Source organism: Argentina anserina, chromosome 6, assembly GCF_933775445.1.
Source record: "Argentina anserina chromosome 6, drPotAnse1.1, whole genome shotgun sequence".
In the NCBI taxonomy this organism is placed as follows: Eukaryota; Viridiplantae; Streptophyta; class Magnoliopsida; order Rosales; family Rosaceae; genus Argentina; species Argentina anserina.
Window position 1 is genome coordinate 28,391,270 of NC_065877.1, and position 20,561 is coordinate 28,411,830.

The 20,561-nt window shown below is 38.2% G+C and overlaps 1 protein-coding gene across 1 annotated transcript; it reads left to right on the forward strand.

Moving 5' to 3' along the window:
* The first annotated feature begins 13,728 nt into the window (after positions 1–13,728).
* Positions 13,729–20,223, forward strand: LOC126797507 (pyrophosphate-energized membrane proton pump 2). The gene is made up of 15 exons (XM_050524135.1): positions 13,729–13,921; positions 14,519–14,885; positions 15,045–15,248; positions 15,725–15,876; positions 15,965–16,112; positions 16,186–16,318; positions 16,805–16,977; positions 17,322–17,442; positions 17,642–17,829; positions 17,970–18,407; positions 18,498–18,662; positions 18,753–18,908; positions 19,316–19,427; positions 19,534–19,753; positions 19,913–20,223. The coding sequence occupies exons 2-15, from the start codon at positions 14,787–14,789 to the stop codon at positions 20,010–20,012; spliced, it is 2,409 nt and encodes an 802-aa protein (XP_050380092.1). The 5' UTR covers positions 13,729–13,921; positions 14,519–14,786; the 3' UTR covers positions 20,013–20,223.
* The last annotated feature ends 338 nt before the right edge of the window (positions 20,224–20,561 follow it).

Genomic DNA, 20,561 nt, shown 5'->3' on the forward strand with positions numbered 1-20,561 from the left:
ACTCTCCTCTATTGAAAAAATTTTCCGTCCACTTTGTCAATTCACAAATTGAAAAATCATTTATCTTTTATTAATAAAGCCAGAAAAGAAGTAAAAAAAGTCAAATGTATAATTTTTTGAATTATCTAATTTACCCATAATTTATTAATCACCATAGATGTAGATTATGGATGACAATGGGGAGGGTATGGTCAGGAGATTGAAAAACTATACTCATGCCCGAGTCCATTTGCATCCATGTACATGCCCCAATTCCCGTAATAGGATAATGAGGATTCTCCTTACCCATACCCGTTGGAGATCAAGTTCTCATACCCGCCCTAATACCCGTTAATAATATTTTATTTTAATATTAAAAAATATTGTAAAGTATACAAAATGTAAAAGGCTAAAATAAAAAGTCAAATATCATAATAAAAAATCTCCTTACTTCAATTTAAAAAAACATACAGATCTTGTTAAGGATAGAAATCAGTAAATAATAATAATACTCGTTTTCAAAATAATAATAATAATAATAATATAAAAAAGTTTGCATACAAATAAAATTCCATAATCATGTGCTTAATTCTCATGTTTCATTAATATTTTTCTATTAATTTAATTTGTCTATTAATTCATTTGAGTAAATATATATATTAATTAATTATATTAAAATATATAATATATTATTGAGTGGGTATGGGGATGGGGACCAAAATACCATCATCGCCCCTTACCCGTTTCCGCTATTTGAATATTGGAGATCCTCATACCCGTTACCTGATTTTAATTGAAACACTCATCCATTAGGGTCGAATACCCGTGAGTACTCTACCCGCTGGGTATTTTTGTCATCCCTAATGTAGATATATTCTCAAGAGGGATAAGACAAATAATAAACCCAAAAAAAAAGTTTTTTTTTTTTTACGTTTGATGACTTACTCACCCACAATCTCCATATTTGAAGGAACTGTCTGACCATGATCTCAACACATCTGACAAGTATTAGACTAGTCTATTGAACTTCAAAATATTTTTCCCCACAAAATTAAGAAATTTCAGTTTTTTTTTTCTAACTTTACAACTCTGTTGGTGATACAATAGCATAATTTTGATATACATACATATCTAGTTTCTAATTTCCAATGAACATGAAGATTAATCATTTGCAGCAACTGCGGAAGTTTTAACTTATACGTACATGCACATCACGTAAAGAAATTTTAGTTCGTTTTGTATACTAAAATTGTTAAATGAGGCAATGATATAGTAATATTGTATACGATAAATTATTATATATACCCGCTACATATCTCATGTGGCGTACCTTTTTAATGTTATTGGTTAATTTTTTACTGTAATTGTTTATGATTGGTTCTTATATGTAAATAAACTATATGCTAATGAAATTAGAAAGTAGAAAAAAAAAATTTACACCTAAAATATAAGGTGTCACAAATATTTAATCCATATTTAATTGAGTAAGGATGATGCAAGTAATTTATGACTGTTGATGCCATCCCTCATCATATCCAATGATATAATGATTCCAAATTAATCTAAAGTCTAAACAAATAAAGAAGCGAAATCTCATAAAGCTGTGATCGATTCACTTGTCTACAATCTCTGTTTTTTTGTTTTTTTAGTATTGAGTATTGACAAGAAGTGTGCACAAATTCTTTTTTGGGGTCTATTGGGAACCATGTTTTTCATCAGAGTTTGAAAAGAAATGCATAATAGAATTGTGTGGTTAGAATTCTTGAAAAATAATATATATTTCCCTCGTACAGATATATATATATATATATATATATATATATATACATGGTTATATACGTGGAGTTACTATAAAATATTCTCATTTTTAGTCCATATCCAGATTGAAGCTTCACTCTGAAATTACAGAGTGAAGTTCCAATTTTGGCACACTTTTCAATTAAATTTTTTCACCATAAGCGATTCAATATTTATGTATGTTATTCAAGATCATCTCTACAAAGTTTCATCCAATTTGACAATGGTTTGAGCTTTCAAAATTGAGATTTACACGAACGGTTCATGTTGAACAGTTTTAATTCATTCATTGATTTACATAGTTATATACGTGGAAGTACTATAAAATATTCTCATTTTAGCACGTATCTTACATATATAAGTATACAATATATGTAACTTGTCTATAAGTGGATCTAAGTACATAAGAAATACCAATAACAACTCGTAGATATATATAGGTACGCTGCTTGTTTGACTTAAATATGTAATAGTTTATGACACTTTATTGTAAACAAAAATATATATTTATTCGTGCTCACCATTGCCAGCACTTTGAACCTTCAGTTTACGTGACAGGGGTGAACCTCTACATGTTGTCTCCTTTGTACACCCTCCATTATAATTCTTGCTTGGAGGAGGCATGCAATTTTCCCGGCTTGACACTTAGGTAGATCCTTTTTCAAGGGACTGTCACCAATCATGTTGTTAGCACATGCGGTTTCAGTCTAAAGGGAGCAAATCAAGAGGGCAACGATGCATAATATGGATGACTGAATGAAGGTGGACTCGAAGACTCGGATCTCCTAGGATAAACTAAAACGTTTTTGTCTCCGTCCGACAGTGAGTTTATTGACGTTGCCACCGGACGGGAGCTGTGCTTGGGTCAATTGGTGGCCGGGCAAGGAGATTGATGGTGGTGGACCGATAATGGTGGTGGCTCTGGATTTGGTCTGCTTGTTGCTTTTGGTTTTTGGTTTGCATGTGTCATGGCCTGATGGCGATGTCTTGTCGCCGCTTTTAAGTCACTGGTTTGGGTTCATATGGGGTGGTGCTAGCGCCGGCGCGGAATGAGATGGGGAGCAGAGGTGTCGCAGGTTGTCTGGGTTGCTTCACCAACCCAGGTTAGGTCTCGGCAATCGTTTATTGATCTGATGGTTAGGTGCGGCGTGTAGTATCTGGCGCGGTTTGGAGTGGTGGTTCATTGGCGGTAGCCGATGTTGGGTCTGGGCTCCTTTGGGCCTAGTTTGGGTCAACTAGTTAGGTTGTGTAGGTGGGCTTAGTTCTTTAGGCCCAAGTCTGTTTCTTTTGTTGTTTTTTCTTTTGTTTTGTCCCTCCTCCTTGAGCGAGGGTTTAGGTTGTCGGTAGGCAGGGTTTGGTTGTGTCGTTGAGTCCACATGTTTATGGTGCATGTCATTTTCAAAGATTATTTAAAATTCGGCTTTTTCTGGATGTCAATGTAATGGGGAGGTTGTCTCTGCAACTATGCCGGAGGTTCTGGTATGTGATATTATTGGAGCGGTTCTCTTCTTGAGATTGATGGCGAGTACGTATCGACTACTTCTAGAATTAGTTTTATTGGTTCGGGATTGGGTATTATTGGCGCATGTCTATTGTTTTTTGCGATAGTCCTGTGACCTGACTAATAGTATTGGTAGGAATGAGCGTGTGGAATTTAGTTTCACCACCACGGAGTGTTCCTCTTGGTTGTAATCTTATTTTGCTACAATATATATAGTTTCATTTTTCTCAAAACAATGATGCATAATATGAATGCTTTGACCATTGCCATTTTTCAATGACACAATCGGGTCTTAAGATCAATAGACTTAGAAAATGAGTCTACGTGAAAAGAATGAATTTGAGGAGGTGTTGATAATGAGATTTAGAAAAAAGCTATTTATTGTGCTTGTGTAAGTCCATTTTAGGAAAATTGCACTACAAAAAACTTAATTTGTCAATTTGATTTGTTATTGAGAACATTTTAACGATAATGATCTTGATTTCTTATGTTGAATTATATTTAGGAGTTAGCTACTACTCTATAAATTCAAAATTTAACTAGAGGCTAAATTAAGACTTTGTCCCAACTATACGTATCAAATTGTTGGGCTTATAAATTTTCTTACGACATAAACATTATAATGATGTTATGCAGTTTAAGAGTTATATGCTTGTGATAGAGCCATCATTTATGGATGAAACCTATCAGAGCTCTGCTAGGGTTAGGATGCGGCGGTCAGTGGTGGTTTAACCTCTTCGACAAATTTCCATGTCCTCATCAGGGAAATCACAAGATCCCCTTATGGGGGTCGGCATCGACATTTGTTGGTGGTTTCGGCGATGGATTGGGGAGTCTCCTCTATCCTTTTAGGCTGAGGACAAAGCTGGTTACTAGAAAGCTAGCAAAGCAAGTCTAGGTGGCGACGACGTCGAAGACCTGGGTATCTCTAAGTCCTTCATTTTTTATTGCTGGGTGGTTGGAGATGTCCCTGGCGGACCTAAGGGTTTGGGCTAGGTGTCATCATATTTGGAGAACCTAGATCCAGGTTTGGGATCCCAGTTGGTGTCAAGCCTCCACCACTGGAGGAGATAGTGGCCGGTCTGCTCTTTGGTGCGACAACGGCTTTCAAATTCGGCTTTTGGATCTCAGTTGGGGCGTCGTCTGTGGCACCGCTCTCCGATGATGTCAGTGGGGTCTGGCGACGAGGTACAAGGCTCAGAAAGGATCATTAGGTGTCCTGGTTGGCAGCAAACGTTTAAGTTCCAATGGGAACGCCTTGGGTGCCGGATTGCATTGGTGCCCAGAGCATTTCTGTTTGGTCTGGTTCTTCGTGGGGGCCCAGTGACGCGGGATCTTGGAGCAGATGTATGATTTGGCTTCGAATTTTTGAGCATTTGATTTCGGGTCAAATTTGGATCCATTTTTGGGATCCCGGGCACACTAGTTGTCGGATCTTGCGTCCGAAACAATTGCCCGTCTTGGTCTGGAATTGGTTTTGGTTCTTGATAGGTTGTTTACGAACTTTTCAGCTGTCACTCTTAGTGTTTCTCGATTTCTTTGGTTACGGTTACAGTTTCAGTTATTCTCCCTTTCACACTGCTTTTGTGACATTGCAGTGCAACGGTACCTTAGTGCATCAAGTCACACGGTTATCCGGTTACTTTTACCCCTTGATGCATTTGTGCATCTTGTCATGAGGTATTGCTCTTTCAGTTACCTTGGATGCGTTTGTGCATCTGGTTATGTTTTGTTATTTTCCGATGCGTTTGCATCGTGCTATGTACTTTTTCATTAATTAATATAATTTTGACCTTGTTTAAAAAAAATGTTAGATGCTTATACTTAGACTTCATCACTTTGAGTATGTGTGTTTGCCATGCCATGTTCTCTTTTATTTTTATTTTTATTTTGTATAGGAAACTAGAATTACATTGAGAAGTCTCTCATGTAACTAACGTTTACAATTGACAATCATAAGGTAGACAAAACCTCATTAGAAACCCTATCATTCCAATACAGAGGTGTATCACAAAAATGCCCAAGATTAGCAATAGCATTAGCAACAAAATTAGCTTTCCTAAATACATGTGCAAAGTAATAGAACCTAAACTATTAGCTAAGTTTTTGATGTCTTGTACTATCTTGATCAATCTCCAAGATTGTTCAACACTGACTTTTTTACTACAACCCTTCTTCTTTGTATTTACCATGCCACGAAGAGTTTGATTATTTTTAAGTGTTCCACATCTTCTATTAATAAAGCCAGAAGAGAAGTAAAAAAAGGTCAAATTGTTAAACTTTTGAATTGCCCAATTTGCCTACAATTTTATTATTTTTCATTAAAGTCTAAATATTATTGGAAGGATACTATCGTAAACTAACCAAATAGAACGGAAACTAGAAATCTAAGTTTACGGGAAGAGAGGATTATGTTAAGGGAAAAGATGGAATTTGCAACATGATAAAAAATGATGTGAGTGGAGCTAAGTCTAACATGAACAAAGAAGATGTGAAAGGTAAGGCTAAAATAAGCAGAGAACTACAAGACCATGCAGAGCACAAAGAGAGTGGGGTTTACTTCGAGCCTTGTGAGTAGCATGTCTCTGCAACCCTAGCAACAACTCTGCCTATACTGCCTATACTGAAGTGATCTTCCTAGCAATATTCTTGCTACCTAAACTAATCTGAACCGTCTACTTTCTCTGTACGTGTTCACATCTCATTCAGTTCTCTAGGGTCTTCCACATTGTTCCATTCACTAGTTTAAATTCCATGTTCTGTCATTGTTGAAAACATAGTGTAAAATTATCAACATCAATATCATTTGCTCTATGAGCTTTCTCTTTCAATGTTAGTTGTTTTCTCTCTTGTGCCTTTTGTATTCTTAGTCTTTACCAATTGCAGTATTGTTCTGTGTGAGATACCAAATATTAACATGGTATCAGAGCCCATGGGGGCCTGACCATTGTAATTTCACACTTCCGCTGCAAATCTCGTAAAATTACCAGTTTTTCAAAATCAGTAAAATCATTCTTTTTAAAATATCAAGTCATGATTTTCCAAACATTAGTATAATTACCAATTCTCAATATCAATCTGAACCATATTTCCACTCATGGCTTCTTCAACACAATCTTGCAATGTTGTTTCAGTCCGTTTGGATGAAAACAATTACCCTGGTTGGCTTTTCCAAATGCAACACCATTTGAGGGGACATGACTTGCTCAAATTTGTTGATGGCACACATCCATGTCCTCCCCCTGTGTTGGTTGCTGAAGATGGCACAAAAACTGACAATACTGCAGCTCGAGAACAGTGGCTTGAGTAGGATAGTTTTCTTATTTCCCTGCTTAGCAATACTCTCACAGCTGAGCCTCTTGCTCTTATTATTGGATGTGGCTCTGCCATGGATGTTTGGCTCACCTTGAGGCACAGATACGCCCCAATGTATGAAGCTCATATTATGCAACTGAAATCTACTCTCCAAAACATTCAGAAGGAAGGTGATAATATTGAGAAATACCTACTGAGATTTAAGTTTGTAAGAGACAAATTGGCTATTTTGGGTGTTGGAATGTCTGATCAGGATGTTAAGGTCCTTATCCTTGTTGGTTTGCCCAGTGAGTATGGTCACACAAGGCAAATCATTAGGGGTAAGGCAAATATTTGCCTAGAGGAAGTGCATTCTCTGTTGTTGTCTGTTGAAACTGAGATTGAGCTGGAACAAAAGTCTTTTCTCTTGTCTCAGTTGTCTGCTATGTATGCAAACCATGGAGCTCAACCTATGCTGAATGGGGACACCATTTTCAACACCAACTTACCATGTACTGCAAATTGTGCTCTACCCTCCTCTCTATACCCACCTTTTTTCAATCACTCCAACACTTTAAATCACTCAACTACTCACTCTCTTCCGGTCAATACCAACTTTGCCAGCCCTGCCACCACAAATTTTGTGAACCCCTCAGTTGCTTCAAATTCCCTGAGCTACATGAATGCAACTAATACTCCTGGAGCACTATTTGCATGTCCAAACATTGTATACCCAAACACTGGATTCTCAACCCACCCTTTCAGTAATGGGAACAATATGAGTCAAATCTCTGACATGATCTATTATGGTCAGTCCAACTCCTCCATGTCATGTGGACCTTCATTCACTCAGTCTCCATTTATAACACAAGGAGCTCAAGCTACCACTGGCTTTGTCTTACCACCTACCAACTCTATTGTTTCAACTGGTTTTGTGGCTCAGACTATCTCCCACCATAAGGTAAAACCATAAATATACCTTACCACCACCTCCCACCATAAGGTAAAACCATAAATATACCTTACCACCACCTCCCACCATAAGGTATCCCCCATTTCCCCAAATTTTTTTTTTGCCTTATGTGAATAGTGGAATGCTATCTATGGCATTCCATTTCGTAAGGTAAATGAGATATATTTTTTATTATTTTTTCATTTTCTTCCCAATCTATCCTCATACTTTTTCTAATATTCCAATTATATTCATTTTAATTTTAGTTACATATTAGTTTTCTCCATAAATACCATACTTATTTTTATTTTTTACAAATAACTATTGTACCATCACGAACCTAGCAGTGAGCTCTTTCATATGATCCCAAGAGTTAAATTATTTTAATGTATAAAAATAACTTATGATTTATAAACGATAATTAACGGCCTCTTCAAAACTTTCTCGGAGATGACCTCCGAGCTCGGAAAAAGTACCATACACACTGATGCATAAAAGTAAAATAACTAAATAATACATAAATATTAAAAGAATATATAGAATTTTCAAAAATGTCCGTTAACTAGCCGTTATACATGTTGACAAAAAAAATAGTAGCCGTTTTTTCAATCATGATTCAAATAATAGTCGTTGTCATCCAAAAACCCTATGTATACCTTACCATTTATACCTTATGGTGGGAGCTTAAAAATAAAAGGCAAAAAAGATGCTAGGAATATATTAAAGTGGTAAGCCATATATCACTTATAGCTGGCTCTCAGCCTCAACCAAATGGGTCTCAACAATTCTCCAATGGTGGCTCCAGCCAGCAGCACAACAATAGTAATGATGATGAATATCCTCGGTTCCCAAGCAACAATCAAAGGAACAATAACTACATGGGAAACAACAACTCAAGGCCAAGGTTGAATGGTGGAAACTATGCAAATGAGTTTGTAATATGTCAGATCTGTGATAGGTCGGGTCACAGTGCTTACACTTGCCGCCAAAGAAACACCCAGCAAGGTGAAGCTTCAAGCTCTACTGTGGTATGTCAGATTTGTAAAAAAAGTGGCCATATTGCAAAGTTTTTTAGATACAGAAACTCAAACCAGAACCAACAGAACTCAAACTCAGCCTTTCTTGCCCTTGGTGACTCTGGTAATGAGGGTGTGGATTGTTGATTTAGGGGCTACCAACCACATGACTTCAGATATCCACCAGATACAGAACGTGACCTCATACAACTCTTGTGACTCTGTCTAGATCGGTAATGGTTCAAGCTTGAGTATTGAGAAAAAGGGTTCTAATTCTATTGTTACTAATCAAGGCTCACTTAGTTTGAAAAATATTCTTTATGTGCTTGATCTTGCTGCAAATCTGCTATCTGTTTATAATTTGTGCAAAGATAACTATGTGAGAATGATATTTGATGCCTTTGATTTTTTGATACAGGACAAGGTGACAGGAAGAGTGTTGTATGAAGGAGTGTGTGACAAGGGCATGTACCCAATTCCAATCAAAGTTGCCAGAAAATGTCTACCTATTTCAGCTGTTTCTACTGCTTTCCTCGGTAATAAGGTTTCCCACTCTTTGTGGCACAAAAGATTAGGTTATCCCTCAAATCAGATAGTGTCTAGTATGTTGAACTAGTCTAAAATAGTTATAGCATCTGATCAATGCAAATCTGTATGTGATTCTTGTCTAGCTGGTAAATCCCACAAGTTGTCTTTTCCCATGGCCTCTGAAAAATCTGTAACACCCTTTGAAGTAATCCATTCAGATCTTTGGGGGCCATCTCTGTGTTATCACTTGAGGGATACAAATATTACATGACTTTGATTGATGAATGTACAAGATACACATGAATTTTTGCATTGAGAAATAAAAGAGAAGCTTTTCCTTTGTTCCATACTTTTTGTGCCTTTATTCATAATCAGTACTCTGCCTCTGTTAAGATATTTCAAAGTGATGGAGGGGGTGAGTTTACCAGTAATCATTTCAAGGACTTTCTTGCTAAGAATAGAATTGTGCATCGGTTGTCATGTCCTTATACCCCACAACAAAATGGCTTAGCAGAGAGGAAGAATATACACATTGTTGAAACAGCCATAACCCTTTTAAACAATGCCTTCATGCCCCTTAACTTTTGGTATCATGCTTGTGTTGCCTCTGTCTATTTAATAAACAGAATGCCATGTATCACATTGTCCATGTTATCCCCATATGAAGCATTATTCCACAAAACCCCTCCCATAGATCACATCCGAGTGTTTGGTTCCACCTGCTACCCATTCATGAAACAATACAACTCTAACAAATTACAGCCTAAGACATCCCATTGTGTGTTTCTTGGGTTTGCTTTGGGATATAAAAGATTCATTTTCTTCAATCCAGTGACAAGGAAAACAATAATTTCTAGACATGTTATCTTTGATGAAAGTAGCTTCTACTACAAGAATATGGCAAGACCTGTCACTGATCTCTCTGCGGAATTCTCTCAATCAATGTCATCTCCATGTGGATTGCCTATACCCTTTAGCAGTGTCACACACACTCTCCAGCAGCACCTCACCTTGTCCATGCACCTTCCGCCAATGAAGTTCCTGCTAGACATGCTCATGAGTCTACAAGTGATGTATCTCCTCCCTCATCTTGTCATGGTGATCCAAATGTCAGAGGTACTCTTTTACAATCTAAAAATTCAACTATGTCTGCACATGAAGTAGGGTCTCCCACCAATTCAGCCTTGCCGTGTGACTCGGTTTCTTATTACCATTGTGGTGATGCCCTTGATAATCCATTGGTTATTGACCACTCATCTACTTGCACAGAAAATATGATTGCCAATGTTCCTCATGTGTCATATGTTGATGAGCCACACATACCTTTGTCTGATGTTAATATTGACATTGCTGCTCCTAGCTTTGCCTCGTTTGACAATATTGGCTCTTATGTTCCTATGTCAAATGTCAATGCAAATGACCATCCCATGATGACAAGAAGCAACATGGGATATATAAAAAGAAGGTATTCTATGCAAGCAATGCAGCTATCAAACCGTTTCCATATGATGAGCCCCACACCTACAAGCAAGCCATGCAAGTTCCTGAATGGAAAAGTGCTATGCAAAGTGAGATTGATGCCCTTGTGGATCAAAAGACATGGTATCTTGTCCCTCCTCAAGCTGAGAAAAATGTTGTAAGCTGCAAATAGATCTTCAAACTGAAGAAAAACTTAGATGGTTCTATCGATGGACCTAAGGCTAGACTTGTTGCCAGGGGGTTCAGCCAAGAAGCAGGCATTGACTATGATGAAACTTATAGTCCAGTGGTGAGGCACACAACTGTGAAATTATTTCTTGCCCTTGCAGCACAGTTTAATTGGAAATTGCATCAAATGGATGTGAAAAATGCTTTTCTCCATGGTGTTCTCAAAGAAGAGGTGTACATGAGTCAACCTCATGGATTTGAAGATTCTGCTCGTCCCAATTATGTGTGCAAATTAGTCAAGTCCATTTATGGTCCCAAACAAGCTCATCGCGCTTGGAACGAGAGGTTTACATCTTACCTTCCTTCTATTGGTTTTCGAAATTGTCACTCTGACCCTTCTTTGTTCATTAAGTCTTTTGGCAACACCATGATTTATCTACTTCTATATGTGGATGATAAAATCTTGACTGGTAACTGTGAGCTAGAAATTCAGAAAGTTAAAGATGCTCTGCTTCATGAGTTTGAAATGAAAGATTTGGGGCTATTACATTACTTTTTGGGGTTACAAATTGAATACTTGCCTTCTGGTGGTCTCTTTGTATCACAATCTAAGTATGCTAAAGAGGTGTTGGAAAAAGCTGGCATGTTGGAGTCCAAAACTTGTCCCACTCCTTGTCTCCCCTACGCCAAGCTTCTAAGAGATGATGACCCTCTATACACATTATAGAAGTGTTGTTGGTTGCCTCCAGTACCTCACTTTTACTAGACCAGACATAGCATATAGTGTGAACACAATGTGCCAATTTATGCAAGCTCCTACAGTAGCTCATTATGCAGCAGTCAAAAGAATTCTTAAATACCTTCTTGGCACCACAGACTATGGCTTAACATATCGGTCAGCACCACTCGAGCTTCGTGCCTTCTCTGATGCCGATTGGGCAGGGGATCCGAATGATCGATGCTCCACTACCGGATTTGTTATCTATCTTGGTAATTGTCCCATATCATGGTGCTCTAAGAAACAACACTCAGTGTCAAGGTCCTCCACAGAAGCCGAATACAGAGCTATGGCAGACACTGCCTTTGAAATTTTCTCGATCAGACATCTTCTTCAAGATATAGCCATCACTCTTCCTCATGCTCCTGTGCTCCATGGCGATAATGTATCAGCTTTGGCTCTAGCTTCAAACCCCATCTACAAGTCTAGATGCAAGCATGTGGAAACTGATGTTCACTTTACTAGAGAAAATGTGATTCGAGGAGAGTTAACACTGCAATTTGTCCCATCTATGGACCAATTTGCTGATATATTCACCAAGGGCCTTGGCTCGTCTCAATTCCGGTATCTATGTTGCAACCTAGTGTTGGGTACACCTCCCACTAATTTGAGGGGGGATGTTAAGGGAAAAGATGGAAATTGCAACATGATAAAAAATGATGTGAGTGAAGCTAAGTCTAACATGAACAAAGAAAATGTGAAAGGTAAGGCTAAAATAAGCAGAGAACTACAAGACCATGTAGAGCACAAAGAGAGTGGGGTTTGCTTCGAGCCTTGTGAGCAGCATGTCTCTGCAACCCTAGCAACAACTCTGCCTATACTGCCTATACTGAAGTGATCTTCCTAGCAATATTCTTGCTACCTAAACTAATCTGAACCGTCTACTTTCTCTCTATGTGTTCACATCTCATTCAGTTCTCTAGGGTCTTCCACATTGTTCCATTCACTAGTTTAAATTCCATGTTATGTCATTGTTGAAAACATAGTGTAAAATTATCAACATCAATATCATTTGCTCTATGAGCTTTCTCTTTCAATGTTAGTTGTTTTCTCTCTCGTGCCTTTTGTATTCTTAGTCTTTACCAATTGGAGTATTGTACGGTGTGAGATACCAAATATTAACAGATTCCACAATCTCCAAACTTGAGAGAAACTGTCAGGGGACGATCTCCACATATATGGGTTTCATTTATGGATAAGCACTCATTCGTCTTCAAATTAGCAAAAAGATGACAAAAGAAGGAGGAACCGGAACGACTGAGGTATGACTTGCTAACTGTAATAATCATCTTTGGTAATCGATTTCATGCTCACAGTTCTTGGTTATTGATTTCAGAAACATACAATTGAAACAAAAAAGAACGACGTAAACCATTTTTGGAACTCGCCATTGTTGCCGAGCAAACCCAGGTTTGAATTCTGGCGCTTAGTTCAATTTTTTTTCTACTTACTTGAATAAGGGATTGATGTTGGTTCCTTTTTTGATTCACGGAATATACAGTTGCACCAAATGAGGCTTGATCATGGATGGGTAATTATCACGTAGGTATGTTCTCAATTTTTCTTAAATGTTATGGGTGATTTTGATTTTTGTTTTAAGTCCAAATACTGTGTTTAGAATTCTAGAATTCCAGATTTCTTTTTTGTAAAAGATTTTGAGTTCATAGTTGTAATTGAGATTTCGTTCTATCCTTGGGTTTTTTGTGTTCAGGTACCCCGTATACACTATTCTCTTCTCTATTGAATTGAACCAAATTAGTTTTTGTGGTTGACTTTTCCTTCTTTGCAATTGAGAAACATTACGATATTTATTTTTTTCCCTTGGTACAATGGAGGTTTGTACAAGAGACATTGATTCTCAGTATTTGATAAAACCCTAAGTTGGAAATCAAAACAGTAGCAATAAAAGTAAATTACTATGCACGCGGCCCTTCCAAACGTGCATCGGACGGACATGAAGGCTAGTAAAATTAAAGCATACCAGAAGTGCACGTAGGTGTAGACCAAATGGAACTAGGCCGTTGGTTTCTAACATATATATTTTTAAGAAGATTTGATTTTTTTTTAATTTTAATCTCAATTAATTCTATTTGTTTTTACTTAAAAGAATGGATAGCATTTTGGATCAACCAAGAGACTAAACAAGAACATCTGACATGTCGTAACACGATTGGGCATCTGACATGGCCCTGCGCCACGTGGGCGAAGAACGACGACTTGGGCACACCCACCTCCCTCCCTCTCCTCCTGCTGCTCCTCTCCTCCTTTGTGCCGTTGAAACCGTCACTCTTGTCAACCAATTCTGATCAGATCTCACCAATAACCCTCTCTCTTTCTTTCTCTCTTTCTCAACTCTCCAAGTCTCCAGAGTCTTCCAGCTGCTCCAACCCTAATCCAATCCCTCATACGCCGACTCACCTCCTCCACTCGTAAGTTGAACTCTCTCTTTCTCTCTCTAGCAATTCTCGATCTTCATATGCTACTGTTTCAATTCCCATAGTGATCTTATCGGCGACGCATTTGGATTTAGGATGTTCGCATTTGGTTTCAGAATTTGACTGCCTATAAGGTTGAGATAACTGAGTTTGTTTTGATTGAAGTGCTTGGTGTTTAAATTGATGGGTTTAGTGTAATATCTAGGATTGTGAATTTCACATTTTGTTTGTATTTCAATGTGTTGTTTTTTCAAATGTTAGTTGTTAATGAATTGAAGGTAGCTCATTCATGTGGTTTTCGGATTCGTCGGGGTTCTACTTACACCAATGAACATAAACAGGAAAATATAGGCAGAATATTTTTATAAATAGAGTAAAAGCTCTCGATAAAAATTTAGCTCCACCACTCACTAATGATAGCTGCAACTGATGAAGCTAGTGTTGTCGTTTGTGTTTTTGTCTTGTGGTTTTAAGTTTCGTGTACTGCATTTTACGCTAGATAAGGTTTTGTGTGAGGTAAAGTTTCTATGTTACTTGTTGAGGCTTTTGCTGGCGCGTGAACTGAGTAGTTTGGTTTGTTTAATGTGATAGTGGGTTTGGGCAGTAAAGAGGATTTGAAGGCTCACTTTTCTGGTTGAATTTTGAGTTCGGGCGGAGGGAAAAGGAGCAAAAATTGTTTGAGTTGGCTGCGGATTCTAAATTATAGATACTGCTATTTACTCGGACAGGGTGGAATCTTTTCTCCACTGGCTGAATAAGAACATTCAAAATTCAGCGACCAGGTTCAGGGGGCGAGTTGCCCCAAGGTAGCGAGTACAGTCCTTTTCCTGTAGTTCGGAGGGTGAATTCCAGCCATACAATGATGATGGGCGAAGATTTGGAGGACGGTCATTTGGGGCCTTACCCAGACAGGCTGAGGACATTCCCAAACATGCGTGGTAAATCTTACAACCCATTGGTAAGAATACTCATTATCTTTTCTAACCAGTGTTTCTTTTTCTGCGTTTATGTCATAGAGCGCAAGCATTATTTTCTTTTGTACGTCAGTTGACAATTCAATTCTTGCGTTTCAGTCTCTCATTGTTTTTTTCTTTTCATATCCTATACTGTTCTGCAGATTTTTCGAATTCTGATGGGAATAAATGTTCGTGTCCTTTTCGTGATTTTATTTCTGACACTTGGAGTAGTCTTTTACATTGGAGCAAGCACTTCTCCTATCATTGTTTTCGTCTTCTCAGTTTGTATTGTCAGCTTCCTTCTGGCAATGCACCTTGCCAAATGGGTTCTTGCGAAAGATGAGGGGCCTCCAGAAATGGGTCAGGTATGGCTTTCTGCCTTTCTCCATTGTCTTTATTTCTATGAAGTATTGAATGGAGGTGTCCATGCTGTTCCATGAGCCAATGAAAATCATTTTAGTTGAAGCTTGAACCTGCGGCTTCATTAGGTTTTCTGCCCTGTTTTTGGTGAGCTTCTGCATATACAGCTTCAACTACATTATATGCAGAATAAAACTAGAGCAAATGAGCAATAATACATGTAGTTGATTTGGTGCTAAAATATTATTACTCTGCATTGTTGGCTGGTGAACCAAGGACTAAAGTATGTTCATTTCATGTTTTTTTCATGCCCATATGGTCTGGGTAGTCTGCAAAATTACACTCAAAAGTGTCTAAAGTGCGAGTCTCTGCTGCTTATCTTGAAGGAGAGGGAAACAAATGATGGTTGTGATATGTTGTTAGTCGTGACATTGTTTAGCTTCTCTTTTACTTATCTTGTGCTTGACATTTCTCTTTTCAGATATCAGATGCAATACGTGATGGTGCTGAAGGTTTCTTCAGGACCCAGTATGGGACCATCTCTAAGATGGCATTTTTACTGGCTGGGGTTATCCTTTGCATATACTTATTTCGCACTACAACTCCTCAGCAAGAGTCATCTGGTCTGGGAAGGTGATAATAAGCTCCTTTTGTTTTCGATCATCACCATTCAAAGAAAATTGTGTCAAAAATATTTACACTTATGACTTTGCTGATGCAGGGTAGCCACTGCATTTATTACTGTAGCTGCATTTCTTTTGGGAGCTTTCTGCTCAGGTGTTGCTGGGTATGTTGGGATGTGGGTATCAGTTCGTGCCAATGTTCGAGTCTCTAGTGCTGCGAGACGATCTGCAAGGGAGGCGTTGCAGGTTCTCATCCTTTCTAGTTAGTTGTAATGAAAACGTATCACATTCATATTTTAAGCTGGAATACCATGTGCAGATAGCTGTTCGTGCTGGTGGTTTTTCTGCTATGATTGTTGTTGGTATGGCTGTAATCGGTATAGCCATCCTGTATGCCACATTCTATGTCTGGTTGGGAGTGGATACACCAGGCTCAATGAAGGTTACTGACTGTATGTTTTGACCCTCCTTGCTCCTTGTCTTATGATTATGCTATCTATTACATTAATGTGTACCAGCTCCTGTTCTCATTTCTTGTTCTAATTTCTTTTGATGGGACATTTGATTGTCTTGCTGTATCTTAAGTATGTGTTGCTAGTATTACTAGACCATGTAGTGTTTTCAGCTTCTTTTTCACTTATACAGATATACTTAATAGATATAGTCATATAATTGTTTTCTCAAGTGATTTATATAAATATTTATATATTATTGTTTGCTTATTTTGCAACCTTACAACTAGGTTTTTTTATTTTGTGTAACCTCTACTAGATGCCAAGTGGTGTTTTGAAGCACATGCTTGCATAATGATGCATGCTGTTTGATGGCCTATGACTTGTTTTTGGTCTCCGCTTAAGGCTTTTACTTATCAGTTAATTTCTAGTGTTTATCTTAAGTCTGCTGCTTGACTTTGATCAGTTGATGCACTTAATTTTCAGTGCCTCTTCTTCTTGTCGGTTACGGCTTCGGAGCTTCTTTTGTTGCTTTATTTGCTCAACTGGGAGGTGGAATATTCACAAAAGCAGCTGACGTTGGAGCTGATCTTGTTGGAAAAGTAGAGCAGGGGATTCCTGAAGATGATCCAAGGAATCCTGCTGTGATAGCTGATCTGGTAAGTCTTCATCTTTTGTGCATTAGCAATGGATTCTCCTATTGGGTTAAACCAACTTCCGATCCGATGTACATTCTATTCTCATATGTTTTTATTTAGAGAACAAGTGCTATCAACTTATTCTTTTAATTACACAATTAAAGTTGGAAACTTGTGCAGATACAATGAGTAATGAAAACAACTTATTCTTTTAATTACACAATTAAAGTTGGAAACTTGTGCAGATACAATGAGTAATGAAATACTGTAGAAGTTACTTAGTTGTAACTTTAATTATCAATGTACAACATGTCTGCTGTGTCTTAATTATAGATTCATTGACTCGAGTTGTATTTGCAACTTAGGTTGGAGATAATGTTGGGGACTGCGCAGCTAGAGGTGCTGATCTTTTTGAAAGTATTGCTGCTGAGATAATCAGTGCTATGATACTTGGAGGAACAATGGCTCAGCGTTGTAAAATTGAAGGCAAGCAGATATTTGATGTTTCACATGTATTCGTACACGCAGACTGAGTGCCATGTCGAAAATATGACTTGGTTTCTCAGGCTAGGGCTTACATGTTCCATCACTCCTACAGTCCTACACCCCTCTTCCTCCTTTTTTTATTGTTACTGGTTTGGTTCAGACGATATTTTTCTCACCTGTGTATTCACTGAATGTGCAGATCCTTCTGGTTTCATCTTGTTTCCTCTGGTTGTTCACAGTTTTGATCTGGTGATTTCATCGATTGGAATACTTTCAATCAGGGGTACACGAGATTCTGGTGCAAAGGGGTCTATGGAGGATCCAATGACAATTCTTGAGAGGGGATACTCAATCACTGTAGTTTTAGCCGTTCTGACATTCGGTGCGGTAATATTCTAATACCTAACTCATGATTGTGTTATGTTCTGTTTGTCAGCCGCTAATTCAAAGTATTATCGGTTATTTCTTTATTAATTGAGTTTAGAGGACTGAATCAATCCTTCTTCGGCTGATTCGGTTATTTACAGTCTACCCGATGGTTGTTATACACCGAACAAGCACCGTCTGCGTGGTTTCACTTTGCCTTGTGTGGATTAGTCGGCATCATCACTGCATATATATTTGTGTGGATAACCAAGTACTATACTGACTACAAATATGAGCCTGTACGTACATTAGCTCTTGCAAGCTCCACAGGTCATGGGACTAATATAATCGCTGGAGTCAGTTTGGGTCTGGAATCAACAGCCCTACCTGTTCTCGTCATTAGCGTAGCCATTGTCTCCGCTTACTGGCTTGGCCAGACCTCGGGACTCATGGACGAAAATGGTGTTCCTACTGGCGGGCTGTTCGGCACAGCTGTAGCAACAATGGGCATGCTCAGTACTGCTGCTTATGTTCTCACGATGGATATGTTTGGTCCAATAGCTGATAATGCTGGTGGAATTGTGGAGATGAGTCAGCAGGTAACCCTTGAATGATGAATTCTCTAAGATGGTAGTTTAACGTGTGAAGACACTTTTCTTTTCCATATTTTGAAATTTGCATCCTTACAGCCAGAAAGTGTCCGTGAGATCACAGATGTACTTGATGCAGTTGGGAACACGACTAAAGCTACCACTAAAGGGTTTGCCATTGGATCTGCTGCACTTGCATCTTTTCTTCTATTTAGTGCTTATATGGATGAGGTAGCTACATTTGCTCATGAACCATTCAAGCAGGTTAGCAAAAAGCTTCATCGACCCATAATAGTTTCTCCTGTTTGCAGCTTTATTGGGTTAGGTCTTAATTTGCAACTTCTGACTTGCCAGGTTGATATTGCTATTCCAGAAGTTTTTGTCGGCGGATTGTTGGGCTCTATGCTAATTTTCTTGTTTAGTGCTTGGGCCTGTTCAGCAGTTGGCCGAACTGCTCAAGAGGTTGTCAGGGAAGTAAGAAGGCAATTTATTGAGAGGCCTGGTATAATGGTTAGTATAAGCTCCCTTGGTGGTTTTGATGTCAGGTTCTTGTTATGACAGCTTCAACAAAATATATTGTTGCCCCAAGTATATTTTCAGTACATATGTAGTCATCTCACTCTAACTATTAAAAAAATATATGAAACAGTTAACCGTTAAAATAATAGTTGCTTCAACTCTGAAGCTGATATATTATTATTATTATTATTATTATTATTAATAATAATATTATTATTATATTGGAAAGGAGTGTAGATTGTAACATTTCAAAATTACATGGAAAGTATCAATATAAAAGGGAAGATAGAACATGGAAAAATGCAGATGGAAAATTATAACATGCATAGACAGTTAAACACTACTCATCTAAATGTTAATGCAGCTTTTGATGATGCTGTCTCTAACATCTTCTGCAGGAGTATAAGGAGAAGCCAGATTATGCAAGGTGTGTTGCTATTGTAGCCTCTGCATCGTTGAGGGAGATGATAAAACCTGGTGCTTTGGCTATTGTTTCACCTATAGCAGTTGGTAAGTCACTTACTTTCTTATATTGGGCATGCAATTAAGATAAGTTTGGTGTTCCTTCCATGTAATAATAACATTAGGGAATAATTATTGCTCGTATCCCTTGCAGGTATTGTGTTCCGGATATTCGGATACTATACTGGGCAGCCTCTACTTGGTGCTAAAGTTGTGGCTTCCATGCTGATGTTTGCAACAGTGTCAGGTATTCTCATGGCTCTTTTCCTGAACACGTCAGGTGGTGCCTGGGATAACGCAAAGAAGTACATCGAGACAGGGGTTCTTGGAGGCAAGGGAAGTGATTGTCACAAGGCTGCAGTTACAGGAGACACGTAAGTCCTGCTGTCCTCCTTTTTCTGTTAATAGGTCTAGTGGCACTGTGGCCGTAGTTTTGGCCGAGTTCTTGTTTTCATTCTTATTTATCTAGTAATCTGTCAGTCATTTGCCGGTCTCTTGCTTACAGAAGTAATATCCTTTTGTTTGTTTTTCAGAGTGGGAGACCCATTCAAAGACACAGCCGGACCTTCACTTCATGTCCTCATTAAAATGCTTGCTACAATTACTCTGGTCATGGCTCCTGTCTTTCTCTGAGTAGATCATATCAATTGCGGAGTTACAATTTTTACTGCACCCCCCTAATCTTAAATGCTTTTAGGTATGCAAATAGATAGGTTTTTGGGTGTATATTGAGGGTGCTTGATTCCTAGTATACCGGATTGTCTTTGTTTTTGACATTGATCGAATAATGTTAACTTGCTGCTCATTCTAGTGTAATGTAGCGTCTATCCTAAGTCATTTATCATCGTCCCTTTCATTCTCACATATTGTCCTCTGGTTTATACTCTTGAAATTTGAAAGTTACCTTGTATCATCTCTGGCCAACCTGCTACTCGTTTTCCTTTCTCCACCACTTGACTAATCTCTCTTGGTTGCGCAAATTATTGATCTCAGGGTTGTTTATTGTACTCAAATTATTCAGTGAATTTACTTGTCTCATCTCCTTTCCAATTCACATTGGTCCTGAATTGACTGCTGGTGCAAAATCAAGGTATAATGCAATTCATATCTCATACTAAAATGACTAGTAAGAACAGCAGATTTGCAATAGTACAGTACTGGTTCTTAGCAAAACCTTAGAAT

Bases quoted from the DNA above. Each gene is read 5' to 3' on its own strand.
- LOC126797507 (XM_050524135.1), top strand. From the start codon at position 14,787: ATGATGATGGGCGAAGATTTGGAGGACGGTCATTTGGGGCCTTACCCA. The intron at 15,249-15,724 runs GTATGGCTTTCT...TTCTCTTTTCAG, and splicing joins GGCCTCCAGAAATGGGTCAG to ATATCAGATGCAATACGTGA. The intron at 18,408-18,497 runs GTAACCCTTGAA...GCATCCTTACAG, and splicing joins TTGTGGAGATGAGTCAGCAG to CCAGAAAGTGTCCGTGAGAT.